The 24,005-nt window shown below is 48.2% G+C and overlaps 2 protein-coding genes across 4 annotated transcripts in view; both read right to left on the bottom strand.

The window, feature by feature from the left end:
• The window catches only part of MOV10L1 (Mov10 like RISC complex RNA helicase 1), a 72,061-nt gene that overhangs the window by 15,745 nt on the left and 32,311 nt on the right, over positions 1–24,005 (bottom strand). For all 3 annotated transcript variants that reach the window (XM_019447274.2, XM_019447272.2, XM_019447273.2), the window contains exons 11-15: positions 22,002–22,179; positions 21,652–21,722; positions 18,496–18,587; positions 11,418–11,476; positions 10,910–11,007 (exon numbers count right to left, since the gene is read on the bottom strand). In XM_019447274.2, coding sequence (XP_019302819.2) covers positions 10,910–11,007; positions 11,418–11,476; positions 18,496–18,587; positions 21,652–21,722; positions 22,002–22,179 — 498 coding nt within the window. The remainder of the gene's footprint in view (positions 1–10,909; positions 11,008–11,417; positions 11,477–18,495; positions 18,588–21,651; positions 21,723–22,001; positions 22,180–24,005) is intronic.
• Positions 7,746–8,505, bottom strand: LOC109265759 (small nuclear ribonucleoprotein G-like). Its single transcript, XM_053894854.1, has one exon. It carries the CDS (start codon positions 8,310–8,312, stop codon positions 8,124–8,126), a length of 189 nt encoding a protein of 62 aa, XP_053750829.1. The 5' UTR covers positions 8,313–8,505; the 3' UTR covers positions 7,746–8,123.

Raw genomic sequence — 24,005 nt, 5'->3', positions numbered from 1 at the left:
ACCACCAACGGCTGGCGGTGCTTCTCTACCAGTGGTGTTCCAAATCCTATAGGAGAACCGGTTCTGGGTGAATTGAAACATAAACTGAGTTTGTCCTGGACCGAGGGAACTGGTTTTCAAATTTCCCCCGTTACATACAATGCTGTAACACACAGCTTGGCACATTGATCACAGGACTGCCTCACAGGATCACTTTCCTAGGACAAATCCTGCAAGGAAAATTGTTACTAAAAATTTCACTTAGGGGCGCCTGGGTGGCTGAGTCAGTGAAGTGCCTGACTTCAGCTCAGGTCATGATCTCGTAGCACGTGGGTTCAAGCCCCACACCGGGCTCTGTGCTGACAGCTCACAGCCTGGAGCCTGCTTCGGATTCTGTCTCCCTCTCTCTCTCTGCCCCTCCCCCACTCACGTTCGCTCGTTCACTCTCTCTCAAAATGCAAACACTAAAAAAATTTAAAAAGTAAAAGTTTCACTTAGAAATTATACACACGTTGCCAAATTTTTGTCCAGAAGGACACAGCAATTTACCTTCCCATGCGGTGTATGCCTCTAAAGTGGCATGACAAGTATGGACAAGTTGTGTCACACGTACACACGACACTATCACAATTCGACAAACACTCCTGGGCTCATAAAACGTCCCCCGCTGTCAACAGAGCGCTTACAGTTCCTAGAATGCTTTGTACGCGGAAGCCTCGATCATGCACTTTTTGACATCTCTCCAGTGTGACGAACCGTCCTGAGGCCCACCTGTGCCACCCCTCTCACTGCTGAGAACCACTGCGCCAGGAGAACGTCACGCAACTCCTCTACCCACTTGCACGGGAACGGACGCTGGGCTGGTCCCGCGCTGGCCATGACTGACAGCGCCGCTGTCAACGCTTGTGCGTCACCCCTCGCACGTGCGTCGCCGGGGCCGGCGCCACGAGTGAAGCGCTGGGACCGTATGGCAAGTGCAGGCCTAGCTTTCTTCAGGAATTCTCTTCAAAAGCGGCCAGGCCACTCTGCATCCCCACCGGCCCGTGCCGGGCTCCAGCTGTTGCACACGCGCACGACCCTTAGCGTGGTCGGTCCCGTTAATTCCATTTTCGCCATTTCAATACGGGTGTAGTAGCAGAGTTCACTGTGTTTTATAACCTGTGCTCCCTAGGGACTAACGTTATCTTTTCATGATTTATCATTTGCATACAGACAGTCCCTGACAGTGGTTTGTCTTGTGATGGTGTGAAAGTGGTACACGTTCTGTAAAAACTGTACTCGGGGTTTTGAATTTGGATCTTTTCCTGGGCTAGCGGTATGTGTGGTGCGATCCTCCTGTGTCGCTGGGCGGCGGCCTCGGCCCCCGGTCAGCCCACGATCACGAGGTCAACAACCATCCTGCACCCAGACAGCCACTGTTTGTCACTGAGAGTGTAGCACTCAGTACGTTACACGAGGTGTTCACTGTATCATCAACAGGCTTTTAGCGGATTCCACCCCACTGTTATGAGCGCGTCTGAGGAAAGCTAGGCTGAGCTGTGATGTTTGGTAGGTTAGGTGTTTGCACCGTCAACTTACGGTATTTTCAACCTACGCTGAGTTTAACAAGACGTGACTCCACTGTCAGCGGAGTAAGATCTGTATATTCTTTGGTGAAGTATGTGTTCACGTCTTTGGTTCAGTTTTAAGAGCCTCATGCTCTGGCGACAAGCTGGCTGGGCACTTTGTAGTTGTTTTCAATTGAGCATTTCTTCAATTACTGAGTGTACACACTTCTTTGTTCTCAATACGTCTTTCCTCAGATATGTGATTTGCAAAGATTTTCAGTCTTGTCATCTGTCTTTTCATTGTCTTTAACCAGGTCTTTTGAACAGCAAAACTTACTTCATTGGAGTCCAAATTTATCAGTATTTTTTCTTTATGGATCACATTCTTAGCATCCTATCTAAAAACTCTTTATCTTACCTAAATATATTAAGATTTTCTATCACGTGCTTTTCTAGAAATTTTATGGTTTCAGGCTTTATATTTAGGGCTACGATCTGTTTTAAGTTAATCTCTGTGCAGGCTGTGAGGTATCATACCTCTGTACACAGACACCGACTGTCATAGCACCTTTTGTTAAAGGTTATCCTTTCCCTACTTTGACCACCTTTGCACGTCTGTACAAAGTCAATTGTCCAAATTCCCGGTCTATTTCCAGGCATTCCATTCTGTTCCACGGATACATTTGTTTATCTTGATGCCAGTGGCACACTGTATCGATTGTTGTAACTTTGTAACAAGTCTCCAGATCAGGCAGGGTGAGTTCTCGAGTTTGTGTTCTTTTTCAAAGTTGTTCTGAAAATTCTAGGCCTTTTGCATTTCCATACAGACTTTGGAGTTGGCTTGTCAGTTTCCACAAAAATGTCTGGTGAGATTTGGACCTGACTGGCACAGAGTCTGGAGGTCGGTTTGGGTTTTCTGATACATGAACAGTTTCTCTCATCAGTGTTGTGGGGACTCCAGGGGTACAGTCTTGCACATCTTTTGTCACATTTACCTCCAATGTTGAAGAACGTTTGGATGCTACCTTATATAGTATTAAAACTTTGATTCTGGGTGTTTACTGCTAGTGTGTATACACACACACACACACACACACAATTTATTTTTGTATACTGACCTTGTATCTTGCAAGTTTGCTACTCACTTACTAATTCCACTAGCTTCTTTTCAGAGTCCATCAGATTTTACACACAATACGGGTGGTTTTTATTTTTCTTGCTGCAGTGCTGGTCTACGACCTCCTGTAGTGTCGAATGTTAGTGGCAGGAGTGGACGTGTCTTGATCCTCATGGGAAAAGTGCATTTTGTCTCTCACCGTGTGGGTTTTTTGTAGGTAAAGGACATTCCCTTCCATTTCTAGTTTGCTAATAAGCCTTTTGATCAGGAATGGATGTTGGGTTTTGTCAGATGCCTTTTCTGTATCTATGGAGATGATGGTTTTTCCTTTTTGGTTTGTTAACATGATGAATATCACGGACTGACTTTGGAATGTTAAACCGGCTTCTCATTCCTGGGATGAACCATTCTCCTGGTCTCTTTCATATACACACCCACACATATGTATATGAGTTCTCTCTCTCTGAGTTCTCTAGAGAAACAATCAACAGGACATACATGTATAAGCTAAAAAGAGATTTCTTAGAAGAAACTGGCTCATGTGTTGACAGAGCCTGAGAAGTCCGGGGTGTGCCTCCGGCACGCTGGAGACACAGAACTGATGGTCCGAGTCCAAAGGCAGGACAGGACGATGTTCCCACTAGAGGCAGCAGGTGTCCCTCCGGGCCTGCCTGCTCCATTCAGGCCTCCCAGGAGGGATTACCACCCCCCCCCCCCCCGGCCCCCACCCAGTGTACCCACCCACCATCAATCCTGCCCAGAAACACGACTGAACTAGGTATCAAACACCCTGGGCCCCAGGCCAGCTGACACGTCAAACGTCAAGAGTCCCCAGGACTCTTCCTCAATCTTCTTCAAAATCTGCAGCCTGCAGTGACGTCACCTATCTCCTCCCGGATTCCGGTGACCTGCGTCTTCACGCTTTTCCCCCATCAGTCTTTGAGGTTTATCAATTTTACCGATCTTCTCTGAGAGCCAGCTTTTGGGTTCACTGATTCCTCTACCGTTCTTCTGTTTTCTATTCCACTGATTCCTGTACCAATGTTTATTATTTTCTCTCTTTTGCTTAGTTTGCATTTTATTTGTTCTTATTTTTCTAGTTTTCTGAGGAGGAAGCTGAGGTCACTGACTTGAAGCCTGGTCACTCAGCACTGTAAACCTGCCTAACGAGGGCTCTGGCGGCCCCTTAGCGTTTGAGGTGCTGTACCGTCACTTTCACACTGGGAAAAACACTCGCTTATCTACTGATTTCTTCTGTGATCAGTGGGTTGCATAGAAGTGTGTTTTTGGTTTCTTGAGATTTGGGGGTTTTCTGGAGATCCCTCTGCTATGGATTTCTAACTTGAGTCCACGCGGTTAGACGATGTATCTCGTATCGCTTTCATCCTTTGCATTTGGTGGCCTTGTTCTATGGCCCCAAATAAGGTCAACAGTAGTGAGTGTTCTGTGTCCACCTCCACACAAAGTGTATGTATTCAGTTCTTTCCAGGTGGGGTGCTCTATAAACATCCCCCTGGGGCGCCTGGGTGGGCTCAGTCGGTGGGGCGTCTGACTTCGGCTCAGGTCATGATCTCACGGTTTGTGGTTTTGAGCCCCACACTGGGGGCTCTGTGCTGACGGCTCAGAGCCTGGAGCTTGCTTGGGATTCTGTGTCTCCCTCTCTCTCTGCCCCTCCCCACTCGTGTTCTGTCTCTCCTTCAAAAATAAACATTAAAAAAAATTTTAGGGGCACCTGGGTGGCTCTGTCGGTTGGATGTCCAACTTCGGTTCAGGTCGTGATCTCACAGCTCGTGAGTTCGAGTCCCGCGTCGGGCGTTGTGCTGACAGCTCAGAGCCTGAAGCCTGCTTCGGTTCTGTGTCTCCCTCTCACTCTGCCCCTCCCCCTCTTGTGCTCGGTCGCTCTCTCTCTCAAAAATAAACATTAAAAAAATTAAAACAAACATCCCTCAGATCACAGAGGCTGACTACTGTTCTGCTCCCTTGCACTGATCACTTTCAGTCAGTCTGTTCTGTTAGTAACAGAGGGAGGGGTGCTGACATCACCGACTAGCACACGGAACTTGTCTGGTTCTCCCCGCAGTTTTATCAGTTTCTGCTTCGTGTGCCCTGAGTCTGTTATTAGGTGCAGAAGTGCCTAGGCTTGTTAGGCACTCCTGAGATACTGTGACACCACCTTTATCCTCCCTATGTTCCGAAACCTACTCTGACATTCACACAGCCACCCCATCCTGTGACTGTTACTTTCTTGTTGATACCTCTTCCCATCCTTTACTTTTAACTTATTTGTGTCTTTATATTTAAAATGTGTTTCTTAGTGGGGCGCCTGGGTGGCTCAGTCGGTTGAGCGTCCTACTTCAGCTCAGGTCACGATCTCACGGTTTGTGAGTTCGGGCCCCACATCGGGCTCTGTGCTGACAGCTCAGAGCCTGGAGCCTGCTTCCGATTCTGTGTCTTCCTCTCTCTCTGCCCCTCCCCTGCTCACACTGTCTGTCTGTCTCAAAAATAAATTAAAAAAACATTAAAATGTGTTTCTTATAGGCAGCATATAGTTGGGTCTTTCCTCTTTATCCAAGCCGGCAATCTCTGCGTCTTAACTGCCGTGTTTGGACTGCGAACACATGATGTGATTACTGACGCCGTTACATGTAACTCTCTCACTTTGCCATTTGTTTTCTCTGTGCCTCAACTGTTCTAGACACACAACTGTAGCCAGAGATGTCAACGCCCACTCTAAGTAAATCACGGCACAGGTGGGTGGGAATTAAGTCAGGTCATGGTACAACTGTCCATGTGTCCGTCTTTTTCTGGCTACTTCTGAATTGTTTTTATAATTCCATTTTATCTCCTTTGTGGGTCTAGCTCTTTATATTTGTTATTTCAGTAGTTGCTCTAGGATTTAGAGTATATATCTTTAACTGATCACAATTTACTTCAAGTAAATTACACTGATATGGTATAAGAGAAGTGATACTCTCTTTTCCCATCCCTTGTTTAGACCTACGTACGTTACAAACTACGTAATACGTTGCTACTAGTTCAAGAACTTAAAAAATCAATTATCTTTTTAAAAATTATTTAAGTATCACTTAAAAATGTTACCACAGTAAGAACATTTCACTTCAGATCTTCCCTCTTAAAAACGTTCCTATGTACAGTATAGCATGTAACGCAGGTCAGAGCTGTAGAGCAGACCCCCAGAGCTTGCCCCCCTGTAGGACTGAGACTTCGTGCTCACTTGTCAGCAGCTCTCCATTCCCTTCCCCCAGCCCCTGGAGCAGGCTCCAGGCTCCGAGCTGTCAGCACAGAGACTGACACGGGGCTGGAACTCACGAACCACGAGATCATGACCTGAGCCGAAGTCGGACGCTCAACCAACCGAGCCACCAGGCTCCCCGTGGGTCTTATCATTTTAGAGATCTCATATGATGGGGCGCCTGGGTGGCTCAGTCGGTTACGCATCCGGCTTCGGCTCAGGTCACGATCTCACAGTCCGTGAGTTCGAGCCCCGCGTCGGGCTCTGTGCTGACAGCGCAGAGCCTGGAGCCTGCTTCGGATTCTGTGTCTCCCTCTCTCTCTGCCCCTCCCCTGCTCATGCTCTGACTCTGTCTCAAAAATAAATAAACATTAAAAAAAAAAATTAAAAAAGAGATCTCATATGAGATGGATCCTGTAGGACGTGGCTTATTTCTCTGAGTATAATGTCCTCCAGGTCCACCCATGTCATCACGTTTTATAGGATTTCCTTCTGTTTAAAAAGTCAGTTACTGAGCGCCTGGGTGGCTCAGCTGGTTGAGCATCTGACTCTTGGTTCCAGCTCAGGTCACGATCTCACAGTTGTGACTGAGCCCCGCATCAGGCTCTGTGCCAAATACGGAGCCTGCCTGAGACTCTCTCACTTTCCCTCTGCCCCTCTTTGCCGTGTGTGTGCTCGCTTTTATCAACGTTTTTTATTTTTGGGACAGAGAGAGAGACAGAGCATGAACGGGGGAGGGGCAGAGAGAGAGGGAGACACAGAATCGGAAACAGGCTCCGGGCTCCGAGCCATCAGCCCAGAGCCTGACGCGGCGCTCGAACTCACGGACCGCGAGATCGTGACCTGGCTGAAGTCGGACGCTTAACCGACTGCGCCACCCAGGCGCCCCTGTGCTCGCTTTTAAATGAATTAAAAAGTAAGTTAAAAACTCAGTTATCTTTTAAAGAGGATTTTTTTCTGTAACAAAAAATTCTTTACATGTCCATACCCACTTATCCTTTCTGGTCCTTTTTGCTCCTCCAGGGAGGCCATCGTGTCCCTCTAGGGCAGTTTCCGTGTGCTGTTAGGGCTCTCGCGGCTGGTGGTATAGGTCAGCGGTAACTCCTGCCCCATCCTTCAGCTCAGGCACGTCTGGATAATTGTGTACATCCTCTTCATTTCTGAAGTGTAGGTTGGGCACAGAGTTCCAGGCGGACAGTGTGTCCTGGCAGCACCTTCCAGAGCCACCCCACTGCTATCAACAGGAAATCTGCTGCCGTTCCTTTTTCTGCTCCCCTGCTTATAATGAGACTTTGTTTCTAAGGTTTAGAAGTTCTTTCTAAGCAACTTTCAGGCATTTGATTGTCATGTGTCTTGGTGCAGTTTTCTCCAGATTTCTTGTACTTCAGGTCTGTTAAATTTCCTGGATATGTATGTAGGTTTATAGTTTTCATCGAATCAGGAAAGTTTCCACCGTTTTTTCTAGTATTTCTTACACTCCCCTCTCTGGGACTCTAATTGTGTGGATGCAAGGCTGTGGGTACTTGTCCCACAGCTCGCTGATGCTTTTTTGGATTGATTGATTTATTTATTTTTTTAAGATTCTTCTTTATTGTTTCGCTTTGCTGAGTTTCTTTTTTAAGGCTTTTTTTTTTTTTTAACGTTTATTTATTTTTGAGACAGGGAGAGACAGAGCATGAACAGGGGAGGGGCAGAGAGAGAGGGAGACACAGAATCGGAAGCAGGCTCCAGGCTCTGAGCTGTCAGCACAGAGCCCGACGCGGGGCTAGAACTCACGGACCGTGAGATCATGACCTGAGCCGAAGTCGGCTGCCCAACCGACTGAGCCACCCAAGCGCCCCTTGCTTTGCTGAGTTTCTATCCGTGTTCAAATTCACTAATATTTATGACTGTAGTCTCTAGTCTGTTAGTTGTCTGATATACTTTTCATCTTAAGACCTTGAGTTTTTGTCTCTAGAAATTTATCTTTTATTGTTTATATCTCCACTGAATGTGGAGCATACGGAGTATAATTATAATAACTGTTTTAACGTCCATGTCTGCTAATTACTACCACTGTTATTACTTTTTTGACTATTACAGAAGTTTACTTAACAAGAAAGTTCAATATGAAAATGCACAACCTGATTTTTATATAGTAGGAAAATGTTTATATAGTGGGAGCTATCGAGAGGGGACATGTGGAAGCCACTGGTTTCTTCCATAACACACCCGTTGTTAACAATGCTCATTCCAAGGCTTCTAACAGGATGACACAATTTCCTGGAATTACCACCATTCCAATGTCGTTCTGTCGCCCACTAGTTACCATCTCCACACGTCCATCCTTCCCAAGATTCATGAAGGGACTGAACCCCCGCAATATTCCCTGGACATGCCTGCCACCATTTAATCTCAATGATAATTTCTTGTCCATAAATTTTTCAACTTAGGAGGGTGAGCTTTGTTAATGGTGTCTACTCGGCAAGCTCAAAGATGCTCCCAGATGGAATTCGTGGCATCCTTCACGCTCCTGCATTATTAGGCCTGGCATACTACTATTATTTTCTTTAGTCGATTTCAACTGATGGAATTTAAAAAAAAATTTTTTTTTTTGGTATGGAAACCAATTTGACAATAAATTTCATATTAAAATAAATAAAGCAGCAATGTTAAGTCCTTAAAAAAATAATTTTTTTTTTTTTTTTTTTTTTAAAGAGCACAAGCTGGGAAAGGGCAGAGAGAGGGTGGGGACAGAGAATCTGAAGCAGGCTCTGCGTGTTATCAGGGCAACCCAACGTGGAGCTTCGAACCTACAAACCGTGAGATCATGACCTGAGCTGAAGTTGGATGCTCAACCAAATGAGGCACCCAGGCGCCCCTGAAATTCCTTATTATGGATAGTGTTTTTCAGTTTATTTCTGGATTAGATACCAGATGTTGTGAATTTTACACCTCGTGTGTATGTACTCCCGCAACTCTCCTTGACCTTGGCTGTGGGATGTGGCTGCACTGCTTGGAGGGCCACTCTCCGCTGGGCCCGTGGATGGGTGGGGCTGGCAGGCAGTGTAGGGCTAGACTCTGCCCACCCGCAGGCAACACCCTCTGAGGACTCTACCTGTCGCCCTGTGAATTCTCTGGCTTTGGGAACCAGTCGTTCCGGCACTGGGGGAAGGGTGGGGGTGGGTTCGGGCTTCCTCTCTGCTTTCCAGGGCTTCTTTCCCAGGCATGCATTCGTGACACAACTCCGGGGGGGGGGGGGGTGTGTCTCTGCAGACCCTTCTTGTCCTGTGCTCTCCCCCAGTCCTCTGCCCTGTGAATGCCATCCACCTTGTCCTTACGCTGCCACCAGGTGTGTCTCCTCAATTCTGTAGACCACTGGCCTCCCTTTCTGCTCCCTGGCCCGGGAGCTCTGAAGATCGTAAGCTGGGGCAATCACAGGGTCACCTCATTTGCTTCCTCTGTCCGAAATCACTGTCCTAGGACATGCGATACACAAGTATCTGAAACTGTTGTGTTGTGTGCTTTGTCTGAGTTTTGATTAGTTAAGGTAGGAAGGCAGATTCAGTCTCTGTAACTGCATCTTGGTTGATGTGTGGAATGACCTCAAGTTCATTTGCGACCTAGCTTATCCATAAGAAGATCATGTTCTGCATTTAAACATATTGAGGTTCAGCTGATGAGGAATGTGACCCACACAAACAGCACCACCTCCCCCACCTGGCACCGAGTCCCCATCGGGGTGACAGACCCTCCCTGAGAATCAGGCCACCGGGTGGACCGGCGAGCGGGGTGCTGCAGGTGACGCTGTGTCTGTTCCACTGAAGATCCTTTGCTACTTTTAGATCAGGTAAGAAAGAAAGGTGATTTTCATGGAAACTTTTTAATGTTTCCTTCATAGGATTTTCTGTGAATATGTAGGTAAGTATTCTAAAACTATCAGTTTTGCATTTTTGGAGAGGGGCTACAAAATGGTGAAAGAGCTTCTAAATATTAGAATTAAAATTTTGTATTTTTTATATATTTAAAGCATGTTCAAAAAAGCAAATTCGAACAGGACAGTACTATAGGTTACAACCCCCACCACAGACATGGAGAGTTTTTCTCATTACTGGAAACACAATGATAAATAAAACCATTTCTGTTTTACTCATATAAACATTTGGACAGCCTAGACGATAGCTGGCACAAAACAGGCACTATGTAGCTATTTATGGAACTGGCTTCCATAAGTGAAAAATAAACTATCTTTATAATCTTCATAAAGATTACAAATGTTGGGGTGCCTGGGTGGCCCAGTCCATTAAATGTCTGACTCCTGATCTTGGCTCAGGTCATGAGCTCAGGCCTTGTGAGTCTGAGCCCCACGTTGGGATTCTCTCTATCTCTGCCCCCCCACCCCTCCCCTGCATGCATGTGCATATGCTCCCTCTTGCTCTCATAATAAATAAACTTAAAAAAAAAACCCACAAAAAAACAAAGATTACAAATGTTAATCATTTGGTGGACGCATGTTCTTCCAGACATTTTCTATGCATATATAATCATATAAATGTGCCTGTGCCTGAGTGTACAAGAAAAGCATATACTTTTAAAATTAAATGATAAGCTCATATGAACAGATCTGCACCTTGGTTTTCTCCACTTACTGTACCGTGTAACTGTATATAAACTTAACACTAAATCTGTTGTATGAATATCTTAGGTTTTACTTATTTATCGTGAGACAGAACAAATGCGCGCACATGCATGTGAGTGGGGGAGCGGCAGAGAGAGGGAGACAGAGAATCCCAAGTAGGCTCCGTGCTGTCATCACAGAGCCCAACACGGGGCTCGATCCCACAAACCACAAGTTCATGACCTGAGTCAAAATCAAGAGTCAGACCAACTGAGCCACCCCAGCCGCCCCCGAATATCCTAGTTTTATTTGAGCTGTGATCTTGGGCTATATTTGAACGACACCCCTCTCAAATCCCAGGCCATTGAGAACTGACGTACCGTCTACGAAATATTTCAAAGTCACCGAAGCAATACCTTGCTGGTGGGCTGTCCATCGCGTTTGGTGTCTTGTACGTAGTTCCAGTTTACCGTCACTTGGGGAGACTGTAAAATGACTTCTTCTGGAAACAACACTTTTAAAATGAGATAAGAAGGTAGGTGTTACTGAAAGCTAGAAAACGATGAATGAACGGCAGCAACCTAGGCTTTTCCCGTCTGGGTCCCGTACTTGGTTTCTCGGCTACGGCAGAACAGCAGTTCTGGGTACTGCTCACAACGGAGCCATGTGCCCATTTGGAGGCACAGAAGTGAATTACGTTACGAAGGGACAAGCACAGGGCAACGGCTTCAGTTTCAGTAATTTCCACACAGATTAAATAGTAAAGAGACACTGAAACTTGCCAGTGGCAAAGAAAAACGTTGGATATCACATAATTTTACTTGTCATATACGACCGAAGAGACTGTGTTTGACACAAAACTTTACACGGAACTTGTAAAAATACTCTGGGAAGAAGTGAACTATCGTTCCACAAAAATAATACCTTTGACACCTAAGTGGATGACGTGTTCAAGCGCAAAGTGACACCGTCTGCTCGTGGTCCTGCCAGAGAGAGAATATCAAACAAGTCACCTCCAGTTTAGAAATACTAGCCTAGTACTGGTCGTGGAAATCTAACCTGTACGAATACTTATAGAGGGGCCGTCTTAGAGTCAGAGCCCCCGAGGTTCTCAGAGGCCCCGCCAGGGAGTCTGGAGCGCAGGGGCTCACTTTTCAGTGGGTGTCTGTCTATAGACAACATGACAACATTAGGAGTTTTACAGAAGAACTTTAAACAGAGACCTCCCATGTATGGGGACAGCAGGGACTCCTTCCTTTCTGGGAGTATTCCTCTTTTAAATATATAAAGAGAACAAGTAGGGGGAAAAAATGGAAAAACAGCCTAAAATATTAATACCACTACCTCAGCAACAAAGTAATTTTTATTGTAAAGATTTAAACCTCTGAAATCCACAACTCAAAGTTAAAACGTAAACTGAGGCTTATTAACAATTTTAAGACTCTGAGTAAAAACTGATCCGAACCAGGCAGCATCCCAGGCAGCGGACAGAGGGGCTCCGAGGAGCTGTCCGACGCGAAGGACTCCCGCAGCCAGAAGGCAGCGGGCACGGCACGAGAGAGTTATCCCGGGAAAAACAGGGGGCCGGCTCCCCCCAGCTCGCTTTCCGCGGGGGAGGGCAGGGGTCCGGCAGGCGGAGCCTCACCAGTCCTGACCAGTCCTGACCAGGCAGTTCCCGACCGACCAGCCTAAGATTCCGTTTCGGGGGGAGTCAAACCTGTAATCGCCTCCCAGTTTGGTGACGTGGCACTCAGCATAAGCCACTCCGTTGTGGGCCTGTCTTGTTTCTTAACACAACAAACAGAATTAAAAACGTAAAATAAAACCTCATCTTCAATGAAATGAGATGACCAAAGCTCCAAGGCACAGTTGAAGATGGACGTCTGTTCCAGAAAGAACATCTGGCCTTCAAAGAAGCAAAGGTACAAGAGCTGCTCCATACCAGCTCAGAAATCGGGCCGCATACAGGTTTCTGGAAAATTCAGACTTGTGAGCCCAAGGACCAGGTGATTGTTTCTCACCTGAATCATGAGGTGTAGAGCAGACACTTCACGGTCGCCCTCCGGTGAGTCGTGGGTAGGGGGTGGGTGGGTGGGTGGGGGTGTGAAGCTGGCAAAACCAAATGCACAAGCACAGCCCTCAGAGGCCCTTCCTCTGGGGCCCCGGGCACGGAGGCTCCTGGCAGCCCCGCTCTGTCCCCGCAAGGAGTCTTCACACACAGTTACCTGGGATACAAGGCACTCGAGCAGATCAATTAAAGGGGAAGAAATGGAGGAACGGCCAGGCCTTCCCGGGGGAGGCTTTCCAAGCTCCGTGCCTGGCGAGCCGGGGCCATTCCGCCTCTGCCCGAGAGGCAGGAGGGGAGCTTCCGACACCTTTCAAAGGGCACAGAAGACTGGGACATGTAACAAAGGTAGCGCCAGGCAAACTAGACAAGCTGGTCACCCTGCAGGATCACGGCCTTCCTTCTAAAGAGCACGCCAAACGGGAATAAACTGTTTCTCAACAGATCCCAGAAGCACACCACAGGAGGAATTCACCAAAATAAAAGTAACATGTTTTTCATCCTACACAGACAAGAAAGGTCTGATCCGAAGTTATCCAGTGGAAATACTTCATCTCATGAGCACGCCGAAGGTAAGCAATAATGATCTCCAGAAATGCCAAAAAGGCAATGAGCGTAATAGCTTAAAGTGGAGACCGATGAATCATTTCCCAACCTGACTGATCTGAAAAACAGCAAGATACTAAGCGGTAAAATCCTAGAGGTATTTATTTGCACTAAAACATGAAACGAGTTAGAGGTGGAAAACCATGAGGAAAACACTAGACAAGAATTCCAAAGGAGGACAAAGAACAAAAGGAAAAAACACAGAAAGCTTCGCTAAGTGCAGCCTACGGGTGAAAAAGAGACTCCACGCTGCCAAGATGCCAATTCTCCCTACATCCACATCACTGTGCAGACACGGAAGACGATCTCCTGCCTCACTGTTCCTAACAGCAAACACCTGGGAACCGAACTGGACCCTGGCTGGGTGACTTGTGCTCCGACCTTCCACAGGACAGCACTCAGCACTCACCCAGCACCAAACTCCAAAATCACAAAGGAAGAAAGGTCTCAAGTCAATGACCTCGACCTCCACCATCAGAAACTAGAAAAAGGAGAGCAGATGGAACCCCAAATAAATAAAGACCAAAGCAGAAGTCAATGAAATAACAAGTAGAGAGAGCCTGCAAAATACGAATGAAATCAAAAGTTGATTCCCTCTTCCCTCATAAGGCTGAACTGAGAAGCCTGGAGCCAGACCAAAGAAGGTAGGTATTCCCACTGTCAGGCACGAGAGAGGGGGACATCATCAGTACGGATTCGGAAAGTACTACTACTAAGGAAATACTAGGATATTTCACGTAAATACATTACTTGGATGAAATGCACAAAGTCTTTTTTTATAAGACACATACTGCCAAAGCTCACTCCACACACAATTGGTAACCTAAATAGTTACTGATTTATTAAAGAAATCAAATTTGTAGTCAGAAAGTTTCCTGCAAAGAAAGCTCCAAACCGAGAAGGCTTTACTGGCAAATTGCACTGAACGTTTAAGGAAGAAGACCAATTCTACATACTCTACACAAACTAGCCCCCAAAACGGAGGAGAAAGTGATGATTTTTAACTTATTGTGAGGCCAACATTATCCTAATACCAAAATCAGAAAAAAGATAATTTCAAGAAACCACAGACCAACACACCACATAAGCACAGATGCAAAAATTAATAAAATTCTGGCACATCATATCAAACGATATATTAAAGGAAATTACATTAGGGCCAAGTGAGGCTTATTCCAAAAATGCAAAGTTGATTTTACATTAGAAAACCACTCAGCATAATGGTCTTAATAGCAAAAAAAAAGGAAAACCACATGACCACCCGGATACAGAAAGAGCTTCTGACAAAACCCCATACCCAGTTATGACCGAACGCTCGCAGAAAACTTGAGGCCATCTCCTCAACCCGAGGGAGGGCTGAATACAAACGGCTTACATCCAGCTCACGTGGTGCCTGACGTTCAAGACTGAATGAACGCTACACCCTCAGGTCGGGAACAAGGCCACTTCCGTGGAATGCTATTCTAGCCAGTGCCGTCAGGCAAGGAAAAACAATGCATTCAGATGGGAAAGGAAGCAGTAAAGCTCTTTACTTGAACAAAAAGACGGTCTATGTAGAAAATCCCACGTAATCTGTAAAAGCTACTAGAACCATCAGATGCATTTAACAAGCTCTCAGGATACTAAACTAACATACAAAAATAAACTGCATTCGTGAACAGTAGCTAGAAGCAATTTTAGGTTAAAATTACTTACTGTTTACCACAGCATTACATTTTTTTGAGGGCTGGAAAAGTCTGACAGAAGATAAGCAAAACACTCCCAGGGAGCAGTACAGACACTGGTCAGAGAAATGAAACACAGCCTGACTAGATGGAGAGAGGGACTGTTTTCAAGGGTTGGAAGTCTCGATATTAAGGTGTCAATTCTCCCGTAAACGGACCTAAAAATTCAACGTAATCCCAATCAGAATCTCAACAGGTGTTGCGGGAACACCAAAGACCCCAAAGAGCCCCCACAGCCTGGCAGACGAGAGGAGGAGGACCAAGAGGAGGGCTTCTACTGCCTGGGCTCAAGACTCAGCAGCACGAGAACACGCATGAATGGAAACGAGCACATGGAGAGGTGCTCAGCTTGACTCAGGAGGGAAACGTGCACCCAGGCCACAGAGAGACACCACCTCCCAACTAACAGAAGGACCGAAATTAACAGACTGACCGGCCCAAGGGTTGTGAGCAGGTGGGGCGACGGGACCCTGGCACAAGCTGCTGGAAATGCAAATGGTGTAGCTGCTTTAGAAAACCGTTTGGCACTTCTTTAAGAAGCTGAGTGCACCCGCACCACAGGACCCAGCCATCACACCGCCCCACCCAAGAGAAAGGGACCTGTGTCCATCCAAACACCTGTACGCAGACATTCACAGCAGCTCTCTTTGGAATGACCGACGTATGGAAAAACCCAATGTCCACCCACAGGTGACTGGACAGGTGAGCTGTGGCAGATCCCTCTAACGACACGCACTACTCAGGCCTCAAAAGGAGCCAAATCAGAATCACTGTTATACATCTGACAACTATCACTTTCAAAAAGGCAACAAAGTCATGTAACAGTACGGTCAAATCTCAAAATAATTCTGCTAAGGGAAAGAAAGATGCCAGGCAAAACACAGTAGGTCCTGTACGTTTCCATTTATGTAAAACTGTACAAAGTGCAAACAAATTAGCGACAGAAAGTGCTGCCCGTGGCCCGGGAACGGTGGGCGGAGAAGGAACAAGGAAGGGGCACAGGGAAGTGTCTGCGGTGGTGGACGTGCTCTTTCATGGGATGTACACACATCCAAATCCTCAAACCGTACGTTTCATCAGGCACAGGTGACCACACGTACGTTGTATCTCCGTAGGCCCACTTCTTTTCTTTTTTAAAAAAAATTTTTTTTCAACGTTTTTTATTTTTGGGACAGAGAGAGACAGAGCATGAACGGGGGAGGGGCAGAGAGAGAGGGAGACACAGAATCGGAAACAGGCTCCAGGCTCCGAGCCATCAGCCCAGAGCCTGACGCGGGGCTCGAACTCACGGACCGCGAGATTGTGACCTGGCTGAAGTCGGACGCTTAACCGACTGCGCCACCCAGGCGCCCCGGCCCACTTCTTTTCAAACAGGAAACTTCCTATGGGAAGTAAGCACTCACAGAGACGTGCGGCCCACCTGCCCTGTTCAGAGGCCCCCCCCTCAGCTCTGTTCAACCCGCGGAGCAGTGGTGCTGCCCATCTTCCCGTCTTTCTTAACAAGTGGGGAACATACATTTTTTTTGAAGTGAGAATTCTGGTTTTCCGTAACTTAACACAAGCAAGCAACCTAAACCCTAACCGGGATGGGCAGAGGCTCCAGAGGCAGACAGCTCCAGGCTGTCAGAGGTGGCAGCCGGGCTCGTGCTGAGGTGCCTGCCGCTCCCACCCGGTCTCTTATTTCTTCCACCCTCCGCCTGGCCGCCCACCAGCCTGCTCAAGACCTGGGCCCGTGTCTGTCCGTGCGTCTGTCCGTCCGTTCGAGATCGCTGCCTTCCAGCAGCCCCTTGCTGCCGGTACCAGGCCCACAGACCCTCTGGCTCTTGGACACCTTCTCTCTGGCTCAGCCCCAAGGCCTGTCACACCTGCCCTCTGTCCCGCGTCCTTCTGCAGGCCAACTCGTGCACCGCCTTCCACCCGTGCTAGCTCTCTTCTCCCTCCCCGCCTCCTCCTCCCTTTCAGTGGGCCCACCGTACGGGCCAGGGGGACACTCAGTCAGAAATGTCCACGGACAAATTGGCTCTTTCGTCCTGCCAAGGACCCCTGTCCCACCTGGCCAGGTCCACCTCCTCCCACACATGCTTCCTCACCCCTGTAACCCCTGCCATTGCAGGGGCTCTACTGAGCTGGTTTCTCTCCTTTCAAGAACCGTCCCCTTCCTGGACCTCACCTAGCTCCCACTCTACCTGCTCTGCTTCCACGGCCAGTAACGGCCTCTCCCTGCTGACCCTCAACCCATTCACGCCCAACACACTTCGAGCTGGTGGCAGTCCCAACACCCAAATGTTCCTTAAATAAAACTAATATAAAAAAAAAATCTCCGATCTATCTTAAAATTAGCACCTTCTCATACTTAAAAGATACAATGAAACAACAAGCAACAGATCTAGAGAAGTTCTCTGTAGCACGCCTACCCAGGAAAAGCACGGCACAAAGGACACAGAAAGGACTCCTACAAATATCAAAAACCAAATTACTCAGAAGGAAAAGATATGAGCCAGTATTTCAGAGAGGAAGAAATCTTGTGGCCAAGAAACATGGAAATTCTGAACTTTATATGCAGTCAGAGAAATGCACCTCCAGACCATAAGGAGACATTATATACCTAGCAAGCTGGCACAAATTTAGAAGGCTAACGAAGCCAGGTTTGGGCTGGCATGGATCAAGAGGTTCTTACAGATGCCGGTTCTGGGGATCTCCGATGTCACCACAGGTAAAAGCTGAAATGTACATCCCCAAACCACAGTCTCACTTCTAAGTGTACGGCCCAGAAAACATGAGTGTCTGTGCACAAGGAGGGAGAAGGTGCCCGCAGAAAACCTTCAGAGCAGAGACAGGGCCGATGCCCGTCCACACAAGTAGAGTAGTGGACTCACCCGGGGGGGGAAGAAGTAGGTGACACTGAACAGTGACACACAACATGGAGAATCCTGGTAACATGCCAGTGAAATCCTCCTAGACACTAGGGACCGCAAGCTCAAAACAAACCCAAAAAATACTTGGGGCGCCTGGGTGGCTCAGTCGGTGGAGTGTCCGACTTCAGCTCAGGTCACGATCTCGCGGTTCGTGAGTTCGAGCCCCGCGTTGGGCTCTGTGCTGACAGCTCAGAGCCTGGAGCCTGCTTCGGATTCTGTGTCTCCCTTGCTCTCTGACCCTCCCCTGCTTGCGCACACTTTCTCTCTCTCAAAAAATGAATACACGTTAAAAAAATTTTTTTTAAATACATTTTTCCTGTGTGTGGGTGTATGTGTGTGTATAAAGATGCACAAACTGTTGTTTTTTTTTTTTTAAAGCAAGGGAGAAACAAATACAAAATCCCAGTTAGCGGTGGGGGGGGGGGGTGCAATGGATGAAAAGGAGGGGACGGCAGGTTGGCAGGGCCACTGCTCCACGCTTGCAATGTGGTAAATGACAAGATGTCAGCGTACTTAAAGTCCAGAAACGAAGGAAGAGAAAATGTTTGCAACTTTGGAGTCGTGACCTAGAAACACGAACAGCCCACGCTGCCTCCCCCACCCCGGCACTTCCGGGTGGAGAGACGGACGGAAGAGGCCGCTGCCATCAACAGCAAAAACACGCTTGCAGGAAGAGACACCGAAAGCCTCACCGGTTATATGTGAATTCCACATCCATGGGTTCAAAGTTATATGCTTGTTCAAATTCTGGGTTAAGTTTAAGAGTTACTTCTTCTTCGTGAATCTAAAAAGGAAACAAACAATTTAATTTCCATACTTTACATTGGATTCGTTGGGACAATCTTCTATGTTTATCTAGCAACACATCGTGAAACCTTTACAGATTTGAGCTACACTTGGGCATTTTAAATCCCTGCAAAAATAATCAAGAGGATTAAATCACAGTGTTGTTTGGCGTCGTTACACTGTCCACACGGGAGGACCTGGTCGGTGGACGCACCCACACCAGCACACTTACTGAGCTTCTCACTGGCTGCACCCTAGAGATCTGGGCTCTGGGGAAACAGTGTGCCACACAGGCCATGTCTCTGAAGGAGACGAGAAAGCAAACAATGACCAATGCAGCGAGGGGTACCTGCCGCAAAAGCACCTCCGTAAAGAGGTCATTCCAAGACTTCCCCTTCCAGAATAGGGAACTACGCATCCTGGGGACCCTCCAGCCAAAAACTAACGCCTGCACAAAGCTGTTCCTGGACAGGCGGGGCAGAAAGGGAATTTCTAAGGGAGCACGGGAGGAAACAAACAAACAAAAAAAACAGGAAGGCAAGCCTTGAGTTGAAAAGGGGTGCAAACTGAATGAGGGCTGCCAGGCAGCGCGGGCTTCACGGAGGCCAGGTGACCGGAGCCGGCTGTAGTTTGTGACAGGAGGCCGGCAGGCACACGGGTGGTGGAGCTGCCCCGTCAGCAGGGCCCCTCCCTGCAGCAGAGCAGAAGCCACAATCCCTGTGGACGGAGGGGGAGCCCGGCACAGGTCCCCAGGTTTCCCAGGGATGGAGACAGATGGAAATGAATCTGTAATTAAAGATCACCAAGCACACAAGGAAGCAAATCACCAAGAGTGAGGGTCAGCAAAAACAGCCATCACAGATCTGGGCCTGAAGGACTTCACACACTGACACAGTTATTTCTAGAAACCTGAAATACTACATATGAAATTTTTTAAAAAATCCATAAAGAAAAAGATAAACAAACCTAATATAAAAACTAAGAGGGCAGGATACCCGGGTGGCTCGCGGTCGAGCGTCCACTCTTGATTTCAGCTCAGGTCATGATCCCAGGGCCATGGGGATAGAGCCCCAAGATGGCTCTGCACTGAGCATGGAGCCTGCTCAGGATTCTCATTCTCTCTCTCTCTCTGCCACTTTGCCCCTGCACCCCCCCCCACCCCCACTCATGCTGTCTCTAAAATAATAAAACAAAAAAACTCACACCTCTCTCCCTCCAAAAAAAAAATCCAGGGCACCTTAATAAATCAAGCAGAGTGCTTGGAGATGAAAATCATGCTCAATGAGATAAACTAAGCAGGAAAGGAGAACATGACCATGTCTGTTTCCAGGCACATGCTCCTGGCGACCAGGAGGCCCCTCTGTGGAGGTGACTTTGGTGGCAGGGGTCAGTGCTGGGGCCCCCCGGACCAGCATGAGTACACAACCTGCCAGATGCACAGTGGCCTCACTCTGGAATGTCCCCACCAGCTGCTGCCAGGGTGAGAACACTGGGCCGCCTGTCAAGGAAGAACCAATCTGACATCAACGGAGTAAGTAAGTGCTCATCCTGGATGCGTGTCCTCTGCCCACCACACCACCTGTGGGGCTCTCCTGAGGGGCTCCTGAACCATCATGGTTTCCTATGCCACTGCACTGGCCAAAAATGAAATTCTAGAGAATCAAGTACAGCGATGGGCTGAGGCCTGTAGAGTTTACTAACTCGACCATGAATTCCATCACTCAGAGGCAGATGACTTTGTGGAATATCCCACCGAAGGATGAGTAAGGGTGCTCGACACCCCCAAGGCTTCAGTGTGGGTTTGTCAGCTTATGGTGCTGGCGCCCCCCCAACCAGTGTTCAGGACCCAAGGGGGCCTTGTACCTTCAATCTCTGGCCCTGCTGCTTCTGAGGCTTTAGTCCCCAGGGCTTCCTCCCTGAGGGGCACAATCGGGTCTACTCTTTGGAAGCTAAGACTGCCAGTTGGCCATAATGGGCTCCTCATACCTCTTGGTCGAGAGCCAGAGTGGTTACAGCTGGGGAGGTTCAGGCTAAGTGGCCACCACTCTGCAGGGGGAGAGAGGGCAGCTCGCTGTGCTGCCACATCCCTGAAGACAGTCAGCGGGAGCAGCTGGCAGGGCGCCAAGGGTCGGCTCCCTCCCCCGTCGTCCTACAGCACTGGTTTCACGACCAGCCGCACTGGCCAGGGCTGGCGCTGGTGTGCTGGTGCAGAATGCGGCAAGCGTGCCTGCGGAGGCCGGATGTCGCCCCTCTTGCAAATCCTTACCAGACCCTTCTAGTCCCCGCAGCCCATCCCCACTCCAGAGGCAGGGCTCTGGTGCGTCCTCAGTTAGTTTTCTGCCTGAGGCAGCGAGCAGGCTTCCCCTGACCCTTCGCGGCAGTGCTACGAGCAGGGTGGCAATGGAGACCAGCTGCCGAGTCACACAACCTTGCGGTGGGCCAGGAGGGGCTAGAAAAGCCGACAAATCTCCACAGAAGCAGTAAGAGCTGCAGACTTTTAAGTGCATTTTTCCTTCCGAGGCTCTCTCTTCTGGAGCACATTCAGGATGCCCAAATTTGACTAAATGCGAACATCACAACTTACACATGATATATTTAAAAGGTAAATATGGCTATACGGCTTACGTGATTGAAAATTATAGGACTTAAAAAATTTTTTTATTTATTTTGAGAGCACGTGTGCGAGGGGTTGGGGGGGGTGGGGAGAGAGAGATAGAGAGAGAGAATCCCACCCAAGCAGGCTTTGAGCTGTCAGCACAGAGCCCAAGAGCCCAACGTGGGGCTCGAACTCATAGAACTGTGAGATCACAAGCTGAGCCCAAATCCAGAGTCAGACACTTAACTAACAGAGCCACACAGGCACCCCAAAAAGTACGTAATTTTTAAAAAGCTGTTAAGTTCTCTTTCTGCATCAAATTTATTTAAGTATTTACTTTATCCTGCATCTTCTGAAGTACCGTCAAAGCCTGAAAAAGCGCCTCTGCCCCAGCCAGGGTGGGCAGGTGACCCCCGACTGGCCGGAAGGGCTGGCCCAGCACTAGCGGAGCAGGCGTGCCTCTCACCTCAATCACACAGCCGATGTACTCGATGACATGTCCGCTGTACTCTTGGCTTTTTAAGACCAGCTTATCACCTAGTTAAAAAACATAGCACGACATGTAAAACGATAAAATCACAGAGCTTTGCTGCCGTACTATAAAATCAAACGCTGTGAACAAACGTCAGCGGGGGTCAGCTGCTTAGGAATCGTGTCACCACGGCCAAAGCGCAGGGCTGGGTGCACGGAAAACTCTGAGCCAAAGCAAAGGAAGGGAGACGACGGGACTGCAGTATTGCGGTTCACACGTTCTCCCCCAAAGGGGGGTCAGCGTCTGCGGTCCCTCTAGAAAACAGGGCACGTAACAAAACGCACCTGCGTACAGAGAAGGCCTGCTTTCAGCCAGTCCTGGGACCTCCAGAACCAGCAAATCCCCATTTCTTTTCAAGGTGACCCCACTCATGTTATACTCTTTCAGTTCCATTTCTGCATGAATCTCCTCAAGCCAGAGCAAAGTCGAAAACTTCTCCTTGTAGTTTGACATGTTCAAAAGCTGAAAAAAAAAACCCCAGCAAGTTAGTGAGAGCAGAGTCACATGTCCGACACGCCCGTATCCAGGAAAGCGGCAGGCACTGGAGCCGCTGTGTCCAAGCTGCTGAAACTCAGCGGACTGGGGAGAAGGCAGCTTTCAGACACCGACCACCACCAGCATGGGACAGTGGGCCCGTGCACCCCAGGGAGCCTCGCGACGGCCCCGGCTGCCACCTGAGAGCTGCCAGGAGCCCTGGCGCAGAGGGCCAGGGGAGCTGTGTGGTCTCTGCATTGAGGGCATGGAACTGGGGTCCCCTCCGGGCTGTCAGCCAAAGCACTGGTCAGTGCACGAGTATAGGAAACCATGTCATGTTGGGACACCCAACTAATGGGATAAGAGCAGGGCTCGACCAGCACCCCGGGCTGCCACCATTCTCTGGGGTGGGGGCCGTTCTGTGCGTCGTCGGGCACTTACCAGCATTCCTGGCCCCCACCCACTTGCTGGTACTCGCACCCCCCCCCCCCCCCATCATGACAGCCAAAAATGTCTCCAGGGCTGAGAGCCACTGGATTAGATGGAATAATTCCTAGAGCTCACACAGGATCAAGAACAGCGTGGTTCCCATCAGCCCCAACGGAAAGGCTTGTAATAGACGAGATATCAGACCGAGCATTCCAAAAGGTATTGGACCCACCTAACAAAGCCTTAAAGCCAGGCTTGAAAGTATTTGTTTCCAAGTACCTTAACTGCGTCCCAGAACAAACTTAAAAATATTTTCAGGAACGGAAAAATATCCAACAGCTGACAAGATAAAATCCAGAGTGTCTGGCATTGAAAACTTACGAGGCTTAGGGGTGCCTGGGTGGCTCAGTCGGTGGAGTGTCCGACTTCAGCTCAGGTCATGATGTCGTGAGTCTGAGCCCCACGTCGGGCTCACTGCTCTGAGTGCACAGCCTGCTTTGAATTCTCTGTCTCCCTCTCTCTATGCCCTTCCCACTCTTGTGAGAAAAAAACAAACAAACAAACCAGCTCTCTCTCAAAAATCAATATAACGTTTAAAAAAAACGGTCAGCAGACTTAGAAAGAAACAGAAACTACAACTTACAACGGGGAGAAAAACCTCTCAACAGAACCAGATATGACATGTATGACAGAATCTGCAGACAAGGACACTGAAATAGCTGTTCTTTGAAGAACCAGAAAAGACTGAGCATGTGACGTAGACACACAGAAGATCTAAAAAAGAGCCAACTGAACCGGTGGAGAGGAGAACTATCATGTGTGACGTTAAAGCACACCGGATCAGACTACACGTTGCAAAAAAAAGAAAAAAAAAAAAAGGACTAGTGAACTTGAGGACTGGCAATACGAACCTTCCCAAATGCAGAGGCAAGTCCTGAAGACATCTGAGCAGAGCATCTCTGAGCTGCGGGGCGGCTCCAAGGAGCAACGGGAATCTGAAGAAGGGGCTCAGCAGAAAGGCTATCTGAAGACAGAATGGCCAAAAAATACCCAAATTTGAGGAAAACTGTAAGTCCGTATATCCAAGAAGTTCAAGGAACCCCAAGCCCAGAAATTGGAAGAAAACTGTACCAAAGCATGTTGTAAATTATTTTTTTTTACAACTAGTGATAAAGAGAAAATCTTAAAAGCTGCTAGAAAAAAGTGCACATTACATGCAAAAGAACAAAAGGTAAGAAGGAAAGCAGCGAGCCAGAAGACAGCAGAGCGGCCTCTGCAAAGCTCCAGCCTAGAATTCAAGACCCAGCAAAAATATCTTTCAAGAATGGAGGTGAAACACTCTTCCAGACATACAAGGGCCGAAAGAACCGCTCACTCGCAGATGA

The sequence above is a fragment of the Panthera pardus genome, unplaced genomic scaffold (assembly GCF_024362965.1).
Source record: "Panthera pardus isolate Hobbes unplaced genomic scaffold, ASM2436296v1 HiC_scaffold_6, whole genome shotgun sequence".
Classification (NCBI taxonomy): domain Eukaryota; kingdom Metazoa; phylum Chordata; class Mammalia; order Carnivora; family Felidae; genus Panthera; species Panthera pardus.
Note: the sequence above shows the minus strand (reverse complement) of the source record. Positions and strands in the feature narration are given on the sequence as shown.

What these genes read in the sequence shown, in the direction of transcription:
- LOC109265759 (XM_053894854.1), bottom strand. Translation starts at nt 8,312, where the DNA reads ATGGACAAGAAATTATCATTGAGATTAAATGGTGGCAGGCATGTCCAG.